We start from the raw sequence: 14,801 nt of genomic DNA, 5'->3' as shown, positions 1-14,801 counted from the left end.
GCACGAGAGAAGTTGCTAACAACTTCTTGGGTGCTTCGATTCGATAAACCTCCCAAGTGCATCCATCACTCAATACTGCTCGCTTTACCGTATACCATTTGTTATCTAACAACAAAACACAAAACTTTCAACAAAACCAAAGCAGCTCGAAGCATTACATAAACTAAGACATGGACAAACTAAGGCAGGCTTTCGTGTGTGTACGGGTTCCAGCTTTCAAACAATTGTGTTTTTTTGCAGCGATTATTCATGCGTGCATTTTTGCACTCTCCTTCCTCCCCAAGATTCCCGGTACTTCTCTTTACATCCGGGGATAGTAGATCTCATGGGAAAGTAGAGTCGAATCTGCATTAAACCAAGGTCGTTCAAGCGGTCTTTATTTATTTACTACATCGCTATTATCACCCCCCTTTAATCGTTGTACGAGTAACAGCTAAATCTCATCAAGAAATTCACAGTCAGTGGCTACGTCCATATTTTCACGTCTCAAAATCAAAAAAAGTTGTAAAATCCTCAAGAGCGCTAGAGGACAAGACAAGCTTTCAGGTTTCACTATAGCTACCGTTTTTTAGTTAACCAAGTGATTTTAGCGTGGCTGACGTCAATTTATTTCTTGATTATCTAAAATCACAAAAATGGAAGTGTTTTTCCATCAGGAAGGCAACTGTTGAAAGCATCATGGCGTTGGAACCGATATGTTGTCTTTTACTTCAAAATGGCATATAATACACCTCAGCAATAGGTGTTATCTCAGGCCCAGAGGTAGGAGTGCGTGAAACACCACCACCTAGAAGAACTCGTCCATTGTTAACAACAACGATCTCAGAACCACTTGAATCTCCGGAACCGCTGCCACTGTGCTCAATACTTCCTTCACCGCTTAACTCCATCCCATTTTCCCCACCACTTGACCCTTTGGCACTTTGTTCCTCGCCTGACTCTTCCTCACTTCCTTCCCCTCCTGACTCTTCACCACTTTCGTCACCATCCGAGTTTTCTCCACTTCCTTCGTCTCCTGACCCATCCCCACTTTCTTCACCGCTTGACTCTTCTCCACTTCCTTCGCCACTTGACTCTTCTCCGCTTTCTTCACCACTTGACTCTTTTCCACTTTCTTCACCGCTTGACTCTTCCCCGCTTTCTTCTCCGCCTGACTCTTCTCCACTTTCTTCACCACCTGACTCTTCTCCACTTTCTTCACCGCTTGACTCTTCTCCACTTTCTTCACCGCCTGACTCTTCTCCACTTTCTTCACCGCCTGACTCTTCCCCACTTTCTTCACCGCCTGACTCTTCTCCACTTTCTTCACCGCTTGACTCTTCTCCACTTCCTTCGCCTCCTGACGCTTCTCCACTTTCTTCACCGCCTGACTCTTCTTTACCTTCTTCACCGCCTGACTTTTCTCCACTCTCTTCACCGCCTGACTCTTCTCCACTTTCTTCACCGCCTGACTCTTCCTCACTTTCTTCACCACCTGACTCTTCTCCACTTTCTTCACCGCCTGACTCTTCTCTACTTTCTTCACCGCTTGACTCTTTTCCACTTCCTTCCCCTCCTGACTCTTCACCACTTTCTTCATCGCCTGACTTTTCTCCACTTTCTTCTCCGCTTGACTCTTCCCCGCTTTCTTCACCATTTGACTCTTCTCCACTTTCTTCACCGCTTAACTCTTCTCCACTTTCTTCACCGCTTGACTCTTCCCCGCTCTCTTTACCGCTTAACTCTTCTCCACTTTCTTCACCACCTGACTCTTCTCCACTTCCTTCACCGCCTGTCTCTTCTCCACTTCCTTCACCGCCCGACTCTTCCCCACTTTCTTCACCGCTTGACTCTTCTCCACTTTCTTCACCGCTTGACTCTTCTCCACTTTCTTCACCGCTTGACTCTTCTCCACTTTCTTCACCGCTTGACTCTTCTCCACGTCCTTCGCCTCCTGACCCCTCTCCACTTTCTTCACCGCTTGACTCTTCTCCACTTTCTTCACCGCTTGACTCTTCTCCACTTTCTCTACCACCTGACTCTACCCCACTTTCTTGACCGTCTGACTCTTTCCCACTTTCTTCACCGCTTGACTCTTCCCCGCTTTCTTCCCCGCTTGACTCTTCTCCACTTCCTTCGCCGCTTGTCTCTTCTCCACTTCCTTTGCCTCCTGACTCTTCTCCACTTTCTTCCCCGCTTGACTCTTCTCCACTTCCTTCACCGCCTGACTCTTCCCCACTTCCTTTGCCTCCTGACTCTTCTCCCCTTCCTTCACCGCTTGACTCTTCTTCCATTCCTTCACCGCTTGACTCTTCTCCACTTTCTTCGCCTCCTGACTCTTCTCCACTTTCTTCACCACCTGACTCTTCTTCAATTCCTTCACCGCTTGACTCTTCTCCACTTTCTTCGTCTCCTGACTCTTCTCCACTTTCTTCACCGCCTGACTCTTCTTCAATTCCTTCACCGCTCGCCTCTTCTCCACTTCCTTCGCCTCCTGACTCTTCCCCACTTTCTTTACCGCCCGACATTTCCCCACTTTCTTCATCTCCTGACTGTTCCCCATTTTCTTCACCACCAAAACTGTTCCCGTTTTCTTCGCCATTTGCCTCATCTCCAACATCTTTACTGCCTAACTGTTCCACACTTCCTTCGCCACCTACTTCCTCGCTTACCTGCTCTTCAATTTCCTCGTTGCTTGCCAGCTCTCCACTTTCCTCGCCGCTTGACAGCTCTCCAGTTTCCTCGCCGCTTGCCATTTCTCCACTTTCCTCGCCGCTTTCCAGCTCTCCATCACCCTCGCCACTTGCCTGCTCTCCACTGTTTTGGCCGCTTGCTTGCTCTCTACTATTTTCACCGCTTGCCTGCTCTCCACTTCCTTGGCTAATTTCTCCTCTGCTGTCAAATGCATTTCCATCAGTCTCCTTTACAACTGATTTTTTGATTTCGCTGTCGTCATTTTTAACCTCATAGTTTAATTCCTGTAAAATGTTTTTATATAGTTGATCTATATCATTCCAAACACTATCACTTGAGTAGTCGGTCCACCTTGTTGGAAAAGCTGCTGGAAATGTAAAGAAAAAAATGTTAAAATCACAGAGTAGTTGAAATATTTTCTCGAAAATAGGTTCTTTCTCTAAAAATAAATATCAGCCTAACCCTTCTTGTAGAAACTTTAAGTCCGGAAAAGGCGCGCCCCACAATCAAAACCTCAATAATTATTAGCTTTCTTTTTGCTTTAAGGTTGCTGGGTACTCGCAAAAAGAGATTGGATAACCGCAACTTCGTACCAACTGATTATAATTTGCCTCTGTTTTCCACAACTCTATTCGATCGACTGAAAATGTAGAAGTTCTGAGTACACCTTTTGTTGTTTTTTAACACTTTGTGAAGAGAACAAAATTTTACCTGTTATTACAGTGAAGACATGATTGGTCTGGAATGTTAACCATCGAGTCAGAAATCACTCCACAAACTAAAAGACCATGACCTGCTCCAAAGTAATAATTTAAAATCCAGCCCCTGAACATGCCCGTCGATGCAACGCAATATATAGTATCTTAAGAAAATTAAAGAAAACTAAAAGTTCAAAAAAAAACCCCGTATATATAGCCCTGTAATGTCCTTCATACTATGGTGGCCCATGGGTGCCATATAGCAATTAATATTTTTGCATAATTTCGTAATTTTGTTTGGTTTTTTTTAATTGTTTTATTTTTATCACTTTCATTTTATTATTCAACCTAAAGAAATACGTTTCCCCCCCAAAATTTTAACAGATTGATAAGAAATAGTTATTTGACCACTCCTTCAATCACCTTTGGCCAAACAAATGCCGTATTATAGATTACTTATTAATGTCCTATAATCTTCCTGGGAATATCTCAAACTTTGGTCTTGTTGCATTAACTTCGCTATTGCCAGGGCAATGTAGCAAGACCTCAGTTTCGAGATTTTCCCGCAAAGACCACATTTTCGGTTGATAATTTGTCAAAAATACAGATAGAAAAAAAAAATAAAAAAAAGTAACGATCACTCACCCGTGAGAGGGATGCACCATGTAATAAATAATATCTTGTTAAGTAGAAAAGGCTACGAAAAAAAGCAAAAAATATTTAGGCAACTAGAAAAATTTGTACGTCCTTTAGGATAGAACGCTGTTCCATCACAGGGTTTATACACCTCGGCATGTAAATCGTTGTACTAATCTGTACAACTGGGTGGAGCAAGTTACATTAGGGTAAGGTTTTCAAGTGCGTTAATGCATGCTATGATGCTAAAGAACATAATGCGCTATAATTCCGGCCAGAGCTTGAGTCCGGACCGTTCGATTTGGAGTCCAAATAATTGTATAGCAAAACCGGGAAATAGTCTAAAAATATCGCATTACCATTATTAGACCCTTATTAGCACATGATACTGGCTGTTGCTGTGTCTTGGGGACAAAAACAAAAAAAAATAAAATAAAAAAACAAAAAAACAAAGCAAAACGGAGTGGAGAAGCCTCGATACTAATATATATCAGCGTTCTTCACAACCATTCACTATCAATGTCTCCCTAGACATCGAAATGCATTTACCGGCGGACCCGAAAAGATCTATTTTAACCTGAACACGAAAAGCTACTGTGGAGGTGTTCTGAACGTTTCACTGGTGCATCGTGATAAGATCACAAGCACTTGATCTGAATTTCAACCCATTCAGACCAACAATTAATATTTTATTATATGTATACAGTATCCAACTGGCCTATTTCTCTTTCTTGCAATACCGCCCAGGTAGTCCTAATAAGCCATTATTAATGTTCATATTTTCATTCCTCCTCCGTTTCAGACTCTATACATAATTATTTTCTCTTCACCGAAAAGCCATTCAGACAGCCAAGCATGTCTTTCCTTCACTTCGCTACCAAATTCTTAATTTTGCTACTTTTTTAAACAATATATTATTTTGAGGTCGCAACCACCTGAAAACGTTTACCGAAAGAACTTGTAGCAGAGTTACTCAGGCCTACCAGAAAAATTGTTAAAAACAGGACTAAAATCAGATTGTTAGCTTAGACTTTAACCCACCATAAACGAGCAATGTATCAGACGTTTATCAAACAATGTATTATTTTTTCATCACAATCGTCAAGCAATCTTTGGTCATTATTTCTCATTTTCACCGAATTGAAGCAAAATAATTACCCAATCATTGGTGAACACGTTGTTATCATTTTCGTGACAAAATAGGTCACCATAGCAACAGTATGATCTGCTAAAAACACCTTTAATTACAGCTTTAGGGGCTTATAATTCAAACACGGCGCGGTGAATTTTTTTTTATTTCATCAAATTTTAATAAACATGATAAGACGCAACTTTCGGCAAAGTTTTAAACAAATCTGTACATAGATTTCAGAGCCACCTTAAAGTTTTGAAAATTTAAGGTGGCTCTTGTTAATATATAAAAAAAATTCACAATGGCGTTTTCGAATTTTAAGCCCCTAAAGCTGTAATTAAGGGTGTTTTTAGCAGGTCATACTGTGTCACGAAAATGACTGGGCAGTTTTTATTGTGGCTGTAACGAAATTTGAAAAGTTATTTAACACAACAATCGCCGGTCATTTTGGATTTGTGTTTGAGGAAAACTCGGTCACGGGAATCTCCTGATTATCGTAATGTCATCCGTCCTCACGACAACGTAAACCCAGCGTTTCCAAATTCCTCCGGTTTGAAGAGCTTTTTCTAAGAGCTTAGTTTTCGTGACTGATTAGTGTGACGAAAGGCGTAACCGTAGTGGCGTGGACGGGACCTTAACAGATGATAGTCTGTCTTTCTTTGAGTTTTCACAAAGATTGTAAGCAAGTCATATAAGCGTTCACCGACCTGTTACTCTGTTTCTCGATGAACGATGAAAGCCGAATTAAGAGTCAGGTCAACATTTTAAAAATCATCTGGATTTATTTTATCATTAAAAGGATTTGGTTTTATTTGACAGAGTGCATGAGTGGAGTGTGCGTTACGCAATATATACGTCAACAAACCAATTTCACTATCGTTGACGTGGGGTAAGTAATGTATCAAACACGAAAGACCGTGTTCGATCGCATTTCAAAAACACCAAGAAGGGAGACGAACTGCGAAGTGTTTAGAAATGTGATCAAACACTGTCTTGAGTGTTCGATATATCTTCTCAATCGAAACTAAAACTGATTAAGGAGAGAACGGAGAAATAAAATGGTAAAAATCTATGTTAATATAGATATCCAAACACCGTCACGGTCATGATTTCTTTTGTCTAAATTTGATGAATTATGAAAGAATTTGAGAAATACATGCAGTGGGAGTTTAGCGCATAAATGTACAATGAACTGAGAATTGGAAGGAGGTTCATCAAGGCGGCCTTCTTGATATCCCCAGGTTTTCAATGAATGTGAAAAGGCTAAACGAAATAGTAGAGAGAAAGGGAGGTGGCCGCTAAGTACATGTAGGAGTTCGCCGCCTAATAGGAGTTCGTCATAAATTAGCTCGAAACTTAGTTGAAACGAGAAGGCCTATGACTACTGTTGCACATAATAAAGATTACGTATCATTGTTTTTCTGATTCACTTGTCACAAAAACGCTATATCCTTTTTTACAACCATCAAATATTTTCGCTCGCGCGCGATTGGTCTAATCATGTCACGTGACCGAATATTCCTCAGCTAAAACTGGGGAATATCCAAGAATATTCCCCAATTTTCAAAACTGCGCGTGTTGCGAAAACGATTTGAAAGATAACTGGAGATTATCTGTTCCTCGAAGCTCAAAGTTTTCCTCCAGCTACACTCTCGGAAAACTGTTTGCTTCTCGAAACAGATAATGTCCGCGGACAAATATCCTAGCATATTTACGCGCTAAATGAAGGCTATTGTTTATGTAAAATCACGCGCCCTGCGTTAACGATGTATTTGTTACTACCCGGTTAACTGCTTAATGAACATGGAAGCACTTTAAAACAATCATAATAAAAGTGTTTTTTAATGTTATAATCAGCGGCGCCACTTTCAGTTTCGGCTTTTATTTTGTTGCCACTTTTTTCCAAAACAAAGCCAAACTGCGCTGCCGCTTAATAGAGGTGACCGGTTAAAAGGGCTTTATTTACAGCATTTTACTGTCAATAATTTTTGGGAATTTGATATCTGGTCGCTTAATAAGGTTTCGACTGTATATATATAAAACAACCCAGTCGAACCAGCAAGACAGGAGGCCGAATTCCATGTTTTTCGATATGAAAGTGTTACTTTGTTTTCACCAAAGATAGTTCTCGAATTCTGGATTTTCGTTTAATTTCCACTGTGCATTTGAAATAAAGTTAAATAATGCTTAAACTGTTAATATATATTTAAATTATTTTTGGTGAAAATTGCACCTTGTGAAAGTCACTCTCGATGTTTACTGTTTATGCATTTTTACCAAAACGGTCTCGTCGCCATGGCGTTTGAGGAACTTTAGGCCAATACGCAGTTTTCTATATAAAGGGGAATAAAATCTCTTCGTTTCAGAAATAAAGACTCATTGTTTTTTCGATTTCTCAATTTGAAAGATTAAGAGAGATTGTATTGCGATTCGAAATCTTACCGGCGTTCAAGAAATCGTAAAAAAATTGGTACATGGCGCTTTAACTGAAATGTCGCCTTGCTTCAGTACAGTTAATATTGGTTTCACTTTATTATTGATGCATGTATATATATCTCACGGTTAGTTCAAAAATCTTCTACTCCTCTGGCCTCAGAGATACACGCGTCTGAATTCACTTTAAAATTATCTTGTAGAAACTGTTAGGTATTTAAGATAAAAAACTACTCATCTGATATCCTTCTTATTAGCGACCTTTGGTTTCGAAGGGCCACTTCTTACACCATTCTTTTTTTAAGAGTTCGCTTGTATGCTTTTGTTCAGTAGCAGTTGGAGATACTAAAAAGCTCATTTATGGGCATTATGAGAAACCATAGGCAGAAATCTGAAATAAGCACTACTTTAGTTGTTAACTTGTCTTACCGTAACACTCATGGTGGCTTTAATCTTCAATTCGGATCCTCGTGGCTTTGAAATGAAACTCAGCTGCAAGCTCGCGAGAACTTGTTAAAAATTTGAAAGTCAATAATTTGACTGAGGCTGTGATCTAGACAAGCTTGTCATCCTTGCCCGTCACCCAAGAAAATAGTCATATGAGTAAAAAGTGTTATAAGCGGTCACGTAAGGGTACACACTTACTAAAGGTTTGAATATCACCGTGCTAATCTGTTGTCTGATACCAACCAAGGCTAGGCTACTTAGCTAGGGATCATTGAATCAAAACTCAACCCCAGACCTTATTCTTCATTGTCACTTCCTCCTTGGGAGCGTATTGATCTGGGACACTCTCAAGCTCTAGACTTCAGAAGCGAAATGTCGCAAAAAATCTCTATAACTTGTACAGGGCAAGGCTTCGAAATTTCAACTAATTAAAAGTAACCTGCTCGTAGAATATGACAATGACGTTTTACTCAGATGTTTGAGACTCTTGTATTCCGTCGAGTAATGGACTTCTGATTTGGTGCCAGAAAGAGTCCCTGCGAAATGAACAATTCAGTGCGAATGCTTGAAGACGTGTTCCATCGCATTAGTGTAGGCAAAGAAAACCAAAAACGAAAACGGTGAAATTTTTTACACCCCATGAGTATTCTGTCAGCGTTTCGAGTGTTTTACATGAGGTGTGAATCGGGAAAAACGCCACGACAATTGATCAGATACGCCTTCTTCTTCATCTATCTTCTTTATCACGCAAAGTGGCACATGCTGTCAAGAGAGATCATGTAAGGGCTTGATGATCGCAAACCCAGGTCTCCCACGGTCAAAGCTAAAAATCTTGGTAAGAGATTAAGAAGGAATCCACTAGAACGTCGAGTAACAAGTGGACAAAAACTTTGTACCAAGATTATGCGCATCATATTGCAAACTTCTGTGAGACTGTTTTAAGAATGGCTGACTGTAAGGATCGAGAAACGCCGGTCAACGACCCATTTGGCAAATCGCTCATATTTTGCCCAAAGATACCCTTAGGTGACCTAATTCTAAAAATCATATTTAAAGGTTCCAGGGAATTTTTATTTTTCAGAAATTCGCAAAAATTTGAAAGCGCGGTCAAAGTGCGGTTTTTCGTGTAATAAAATGACAGAAATAAGGTGCGAGGACGAAGCGCTGCTTAAGTCTTAAAATAGTTTCAATTGACTTCACAAATGTGGAACAACCACTCTAATTTATTCCTCGTTTTAAACTAATCTCAGAGATGTTGATATAGTGGTTTTCCGAATCATTTTAAGAACACCTATGAAGCGTACGTGTGAAAAATAACGGCAAAATATAGGTCATGTTTAACAGCATCAAAATGCATCTGGGACCTCACTTTCCGATTATTTTACTTTACAGCCTTAAAATATCGTTATTAAACATATACCATGCCAAGTTTCATGCTCGAACTCGCAGTATTTCCCTTTGAGAAAAACGAAAATCTATGTCACTGTGTTGGGCGCAAATAACACAATAATTACACACGAACAAGAGACAAATCAATTTCAACGGCGAAAGTAAAAGGCTGTCATTAATTAAAATCCCGTCAATTCACTGCTATCAGTAGAAACATAATGTCCACCACATAAAAACTGTTTTTTAGAAGTTTTCGGAACATTGCGCGTTAACTTTGTTTGATTTCCTGCCCGCCGTCATGTCTAGTTTGTCATCGCGTGTATTTCCTTAATGTAAACAACACTGTGAATGGTTGTCATAACAAACGCAAGAGATTTCCCGGAACATTAATGTTTTCGATTCAGCAAAACGCTTTAAGTTCGTTAAGACAGAATAATGGGCCAACTTGGAATGCTGTTTAGCATTAAGGACGTTAAAGGACTGTAAATTAATCGAGTTGAAATATCTTGAAGCAAATCAAAATCGCGCCCTTATTCTAATTTGGTAAACAGCCGATCTCCGTTCAAGTTCAAGAAGTCGAGAGGTTAATCCGGCAATGTATCACCGGTGCAACAACAAAATCAAACCGAGGTCATCAAAAGTGTATGTTTAAAAGTGTAGTGGTAAGTTTCAAATAAATTTCGCCTATATAAATTGGAAACAAGAAGTGAAACTGTCTGACCCGAAACAAATAAACAAAATATTAATACGACTAATTTAATCCGAAAATGTTACAGAAAACATACCTAAAAGCCGTCGATTCCCCTCAATACCACTCCACATCGCCTTAAAGAGCCCAAGCTTTCTGCTGTAAGAATCAGGGGCCTCATGAATCTGTTTTTACTATATCGGCAACCATGCTGCGGGGCTGATATTCGAGACTTAGTAAATGTTGTCACACAACCGCACGGGCAGCCCAGTCACGCCTTTCACTGCTCTTGCGCAAATGTTCAACATTTCGCGATTTCCATAAACCGATTACAAGTTTAAAGTAGTGACAGTAGATTGAAATGCGCTTTTTAAAGCTGTCCTATCCATGAGCAATTATTTCTTGTTCTTGAATGGCTCTTAGCTGTAGCTACAGTCCAGCGGGGAGGGGGGAGGGGATACTCCGGGAAATTTCGGATATCTGTATGCCGTGGAAGATTAAGTGGTCTCCAGCTCTTAACGCCAACACTGAAACACCAGATGATTCTTGAAGTATCACAGGGATCACTAAGCTAAATAATTTTGAGTTTAGCTCCGCTGAGTCAATTACCTGTTGGCGCGCATATTGCATTGACCGTGGACAGGTGAGAAAACAGTTCAACCGGAAAAGCTTGTTGCACATTGTAATTTAGCGTTGTCCAACACGCAATCGGTCTGGTTGCAATGCTAATCGTATTTGATAAAATCTCAAGTTTTCTTTCGACACATGCTGGGGTGACATACTACTAGATGGGCGTGGCAGGGAGCCACGAGTCAAGTCAGTCAACTCCCAAAGCTTAACAGAAGAGTGATATTGAACCACTGGTGGAAGGACTGCAGATTGTCCCTACGGTTTACCCTGATAGGCCTCTGTGTTATTCTAATGAACTGATACTGTTACAATGATACCATGTATCTTTATGAACACGCTAATGGTCAAGGGTTTCTTTTTCAGTATAAAAGAATCATAAATAAGTAGTTCTTCGTGAAAAACTATTTTAAGGAAAGTAGGCTGTTCGCAATATCTATGTTTTCCGATGTTCTAGAAAGATTAGTTTGGTAAGGCACTGTTGCGCTGCGTCTGCACGCAGTGTCGGAAACAAAGTTGATTAGATCATCTGTGTTTAAGTTGATAAAGGTAAATTAATCGCTTCAGCGAATTTGGAAAGGGTGACGATTCCAACCTCGTTCCCAGAGAGGTTGAGACGATTCGGCCGTTAGTTTTTCCTCTAAAGGGTCTTCCTCCTTTACTCCCTCTCGCTCTCTACAAAAATTTAACGATCCTCCTCCCCCCCCCCCCCACCCAGTCCCCCGCCGCATGAGATGTTGCTAAATATCGAAGAAACCAAACACCGAAAGTTCCTAAGAATACTTCCGGCAAGTGCAATTGTTAGTAAAATACTTCAGAAGCGCCGAGGATGGAGCTCTTCCGCGCACGAGTGAAGAGGTATATCTAGTTCCATGTCTTCGCAACCGCACCGTAGCATAGTCAGTTTCAGGTTCTTTAGGCCAATGCGGAATTTTGCTATAAGATACGATTTCCGCTGGTCACTGACTGCCCTAAAAGCCTAACCCTCTTTTAAAGCAACAAGGACTTCTTGGTGACCTATTGTGGCTTTGAGTCAAGCACCAACGCTTGCTCCAAGCAGGGTTTGTAGCACATTTTGGCTAAGGTCGTAAGGGAATGTCTCTCCACGGACTGAGTACATTTCTTCAGAGACAAGTGCCTCTCTAAAGTAGACAGTATATGAAAGACACGAATGCAGCCGCCTTGAAGACATAAATACATCCCTGCCGTACATAGTTTCTATCCTCTATCCATGGAAACATCAGCAGACGCTTCCTCGGTCACACCCGTTGACAATGGCACTGATGTTAAGGTCGCAGTGTTCGTGCGTTTTTAGAAAATGACCTTAAGTCTCCTTCAGAGAACGATGCTTCCAGCAGAAATAAAGAAAAAGCGATGTCTGACTAAATAGCAAAAGAAACCCTTAACCATTAGCATGATCATAAAGCTAAACAGTATCATTGTAACAGCATCAGTTCATTAGAATAACACAGAGGCCTATCAGGGTAAACCGTAGGGACAATCTGCAGTCCTTCCACCAGTGGTTCAATATCACTCTTCTGTTAAGCTTTGGGAGTTGACTGACTTGACTCGTGGCTCCCTGCCACGCCCATCTAGTAGTATGTCACCCCAGCATGTGTCGAAAGAAAACTTGAGATTTTATCAAATACGATTAGCATTGCAACCAGACCGATTGCGTGTTGGACAACGCTAAATTACAATGTGCAACAAGCTTTTCCGGTTGAACTGTTTTCTCACCTGTCCACGGTCAATGCAATATGCGCGCCAACAGGTAATTGACTCAGCGGAGCTAAACTCAAAATTATTTAGCTTAGTGATCCCTGTGATACTTCGAGAATCATCTGGTGTTTCAGCGTTGGCGTTAAGAGCTGGAGACCACTTAATCTTCCACGGCATACAGATATCCGAAATTTCCCGGAGTATCCCCTCCCCCCTCCCCGCTGGACTGTAGCTACAGCTAAGAGCCATTCAAGAACAAGAAATAATTGCTCATGGATAGGACAGCTTTAAAAAGCGCATTTCAATCTACTGTCACTACTTTAAACTTGTAATCGGTTTATGGAAATCGCGAAATGTTGAACATTTGCGCAAGAGCAGTGAAAGGCGTGACTGGGCTGCCCGTGCGGTTGTGTGACAACATTTACTAAGTCTCGAATATCAGCCCCGCAGCATGGTTGCCGATATAGTAAAAACAGATTCATGAGGCCCCTGATTCTTACAGCAGAAAGCTTGGGCTCTTTAAGGCGATGTGGAGTGGTATTGAGGGGAATCGACGGCTTTTAGGTATGTTTTCTGTAACATTTTCGGATTAAATTAGTCGTATTAATATTTTGTTTATTTGTTTCGGGTCAGACAGTTTCACTTCTTGTTTCCAATTTATATAGGCGAAATTTATTTGAAACTTACCACTACACTTTTAAACATACACTTTTGATGACCTCGGTTTGATTTTGTTGTTGCACCGGTGATACATTGCCGGATTAACCTCTCGACTTCTTGAACTTGAACGGAGATCGGCTGTTTACCAAATTAGAATAAGGGCGCGATTTTGATTTGCTTCAAGATATTTCAACTCGATTAATTTACAGTCCTTTAACGTCCTTAATGCTAAACAGCATTCCAAGTTGGCCCATTATTCTGTCTTAACGAACTTAAAGCGTTTTGCTGAATCGAAAACATTAATGTTCCGGGAAATCTCTTGCGTTTGTTATGACAACCATTCACAGTGTTGTTTACATTAAGGAAATACACGCGATGACAAACTAGACATGACGGCGGGCAGGAAATCAAACAAAGTTAACGCGCAATGTTCCGAAAACTTCTAAAAAACAGTTTTTATGTGGTGGACATTATGTTTCTACTGATAGCAGTGAATTGACGGGATTTTAATTAATGACAGCCTTTTACTTTCGCCGTTGAAATTGATTTGTCTCTTGTTCGTGTGTAATTATTGTGTTATTTGCGCCTAACACAGTGACATAGATTTTCGTTTTTCTCAAAGGGAAATACTGCGAGTTCGAGCATGAAACTTGGCATGGTATATGTTTAATAATGATATTTTAAGGCTGTAAAGTAAAATAATCGGAAAGTGAGGTCCCAGATGCATTTTGATGTTGTTAAACATGACCTATATTTTGCCGTTATTTTTCACACGTACGCTTCATAGGTGTTCTTAAAATGATTCGGAAAACCACTATATCAACATCTCTGAGATTAGTTTAAAACGAGGAATAAATTAGAGTGGTTGTTCCACATTTGTGAAGTCAATTGAAACTATTTTAAGACTTAAGCAGCGCTTCGTCCTCGCACCTTATTTCTGTCATTTTATTACACGAAAAACCGCACTTTGACCGCGCTTTCAAATTTTTGCGAATTTCTGAAAAATAAAAATTCGCTGGAACCTTTAAATATGATTTTTAGAATTAGCTCACCTAATGGTATCTTTGGGATAAATATGAGCGATTTGCCAAATGGGTCGTTGACCGGCGTTTCTCGATCCTAACAATCAGCTATTCTTAAATATCTTCTCAAAAGAAATCATTTCTACCAACACCAAATGTCGAAACCAAATTTTGGAGTTCATATGAAACACCTGAAATTTTACCTGTGTTGGCACAATTTCTCCGAACTTTGAAATTTAGTTTTCGAGTTCCTATGGGAAATTGTTTATAGCTTTAGCTTTTAGAAATGCAAAAAGGAGTTTAATATGCATAACATTATTCTGGTACAAGACCTTTGTCCACTAAAAACTGAAATTGCTCTATTTCCTATCGGATTTCGTCTAAACAAAAGCTGGAAAGCGCATCCTCTGGAAAATGCATTGGTGTGGACATGCCCCTAGCTAGTTTAACTCGAGTTGAAAGTAAGTCGGAACTATCTTCCGTGTACAGTGTTGTTGGCCTTCTAACAAAGGCGCAAACTTTGTGAATCACGAAAAGTGACAAGAGGCGAACGTTATAAGTGCATGGAGCGAGACATAACTAAGAGTAAATTGGACTGGAATTAGCATCTAATGCAAATGAATTTAATATCTTCTTGATGTTATAACCCCGCCTGAGCCACACAAGCTACTTCCAAG

At 40.4% G+C, this 14,801-nt stretch overlaps 1 protein-coding gene across 2 annotated transcripts; it reads right to left on the bottom strand.

Annotated features, from left to right (window-relative positions):
• Positions 1–360: 360 nt before the first annotated feature.
• Positions 361–8,253, bottom strand: LOC110069213 (uncharacterized). 2 transcript variants are annotated; one of them, XM_089278474.1, is made up of 3 exons: positions 8,002–8,253; positions 4,017–4,068; positions 361–3,040 (listed from the first exon to the last, which is right to left on the bottom strand). In XM_089278474.1, exons 1-3 carry the CDS (start codon positions 8,011–8,013, stop codon positions 711–713), a joined length of 2,394 nt encoding a protein of 797 aa, XP_089134600.1. In that variant the 5' UTR covers positions 8,014–8,253; the 3' UTR covers positions 361–710. The 2 variants fall into 2 exon arrangements, with proteins under 2 accessions (XP_089134600.1, XP_089134601.1); XM_089278475.1 differs by having other exon boundaries at positions 361–3,037.
• Between the last annotated feature and the right edge of the window lie 6,548 nt (positions 8,254–14,801).

The sequence above is a fragment of the Orbicella faveolata genome, unplaced genomic scaffold (assembly GCF_042242905.1).
Source record: "Orbicella faveolata isolate gen_17 unplaced genomic scaffold, um_ofav_v1 contig_46, whole genome shotgun sequence".
NCBI lineage: Eukaryota > Metazoa > Cnidaria > Anthozoa > Scleractinia > Merulinidae > Orbicella > Orbicella faveolata.
Note: the sequence above shows the minus strand (reverse complement) of the source record. Positions and strands in the feature narration are given on the sequence as shown.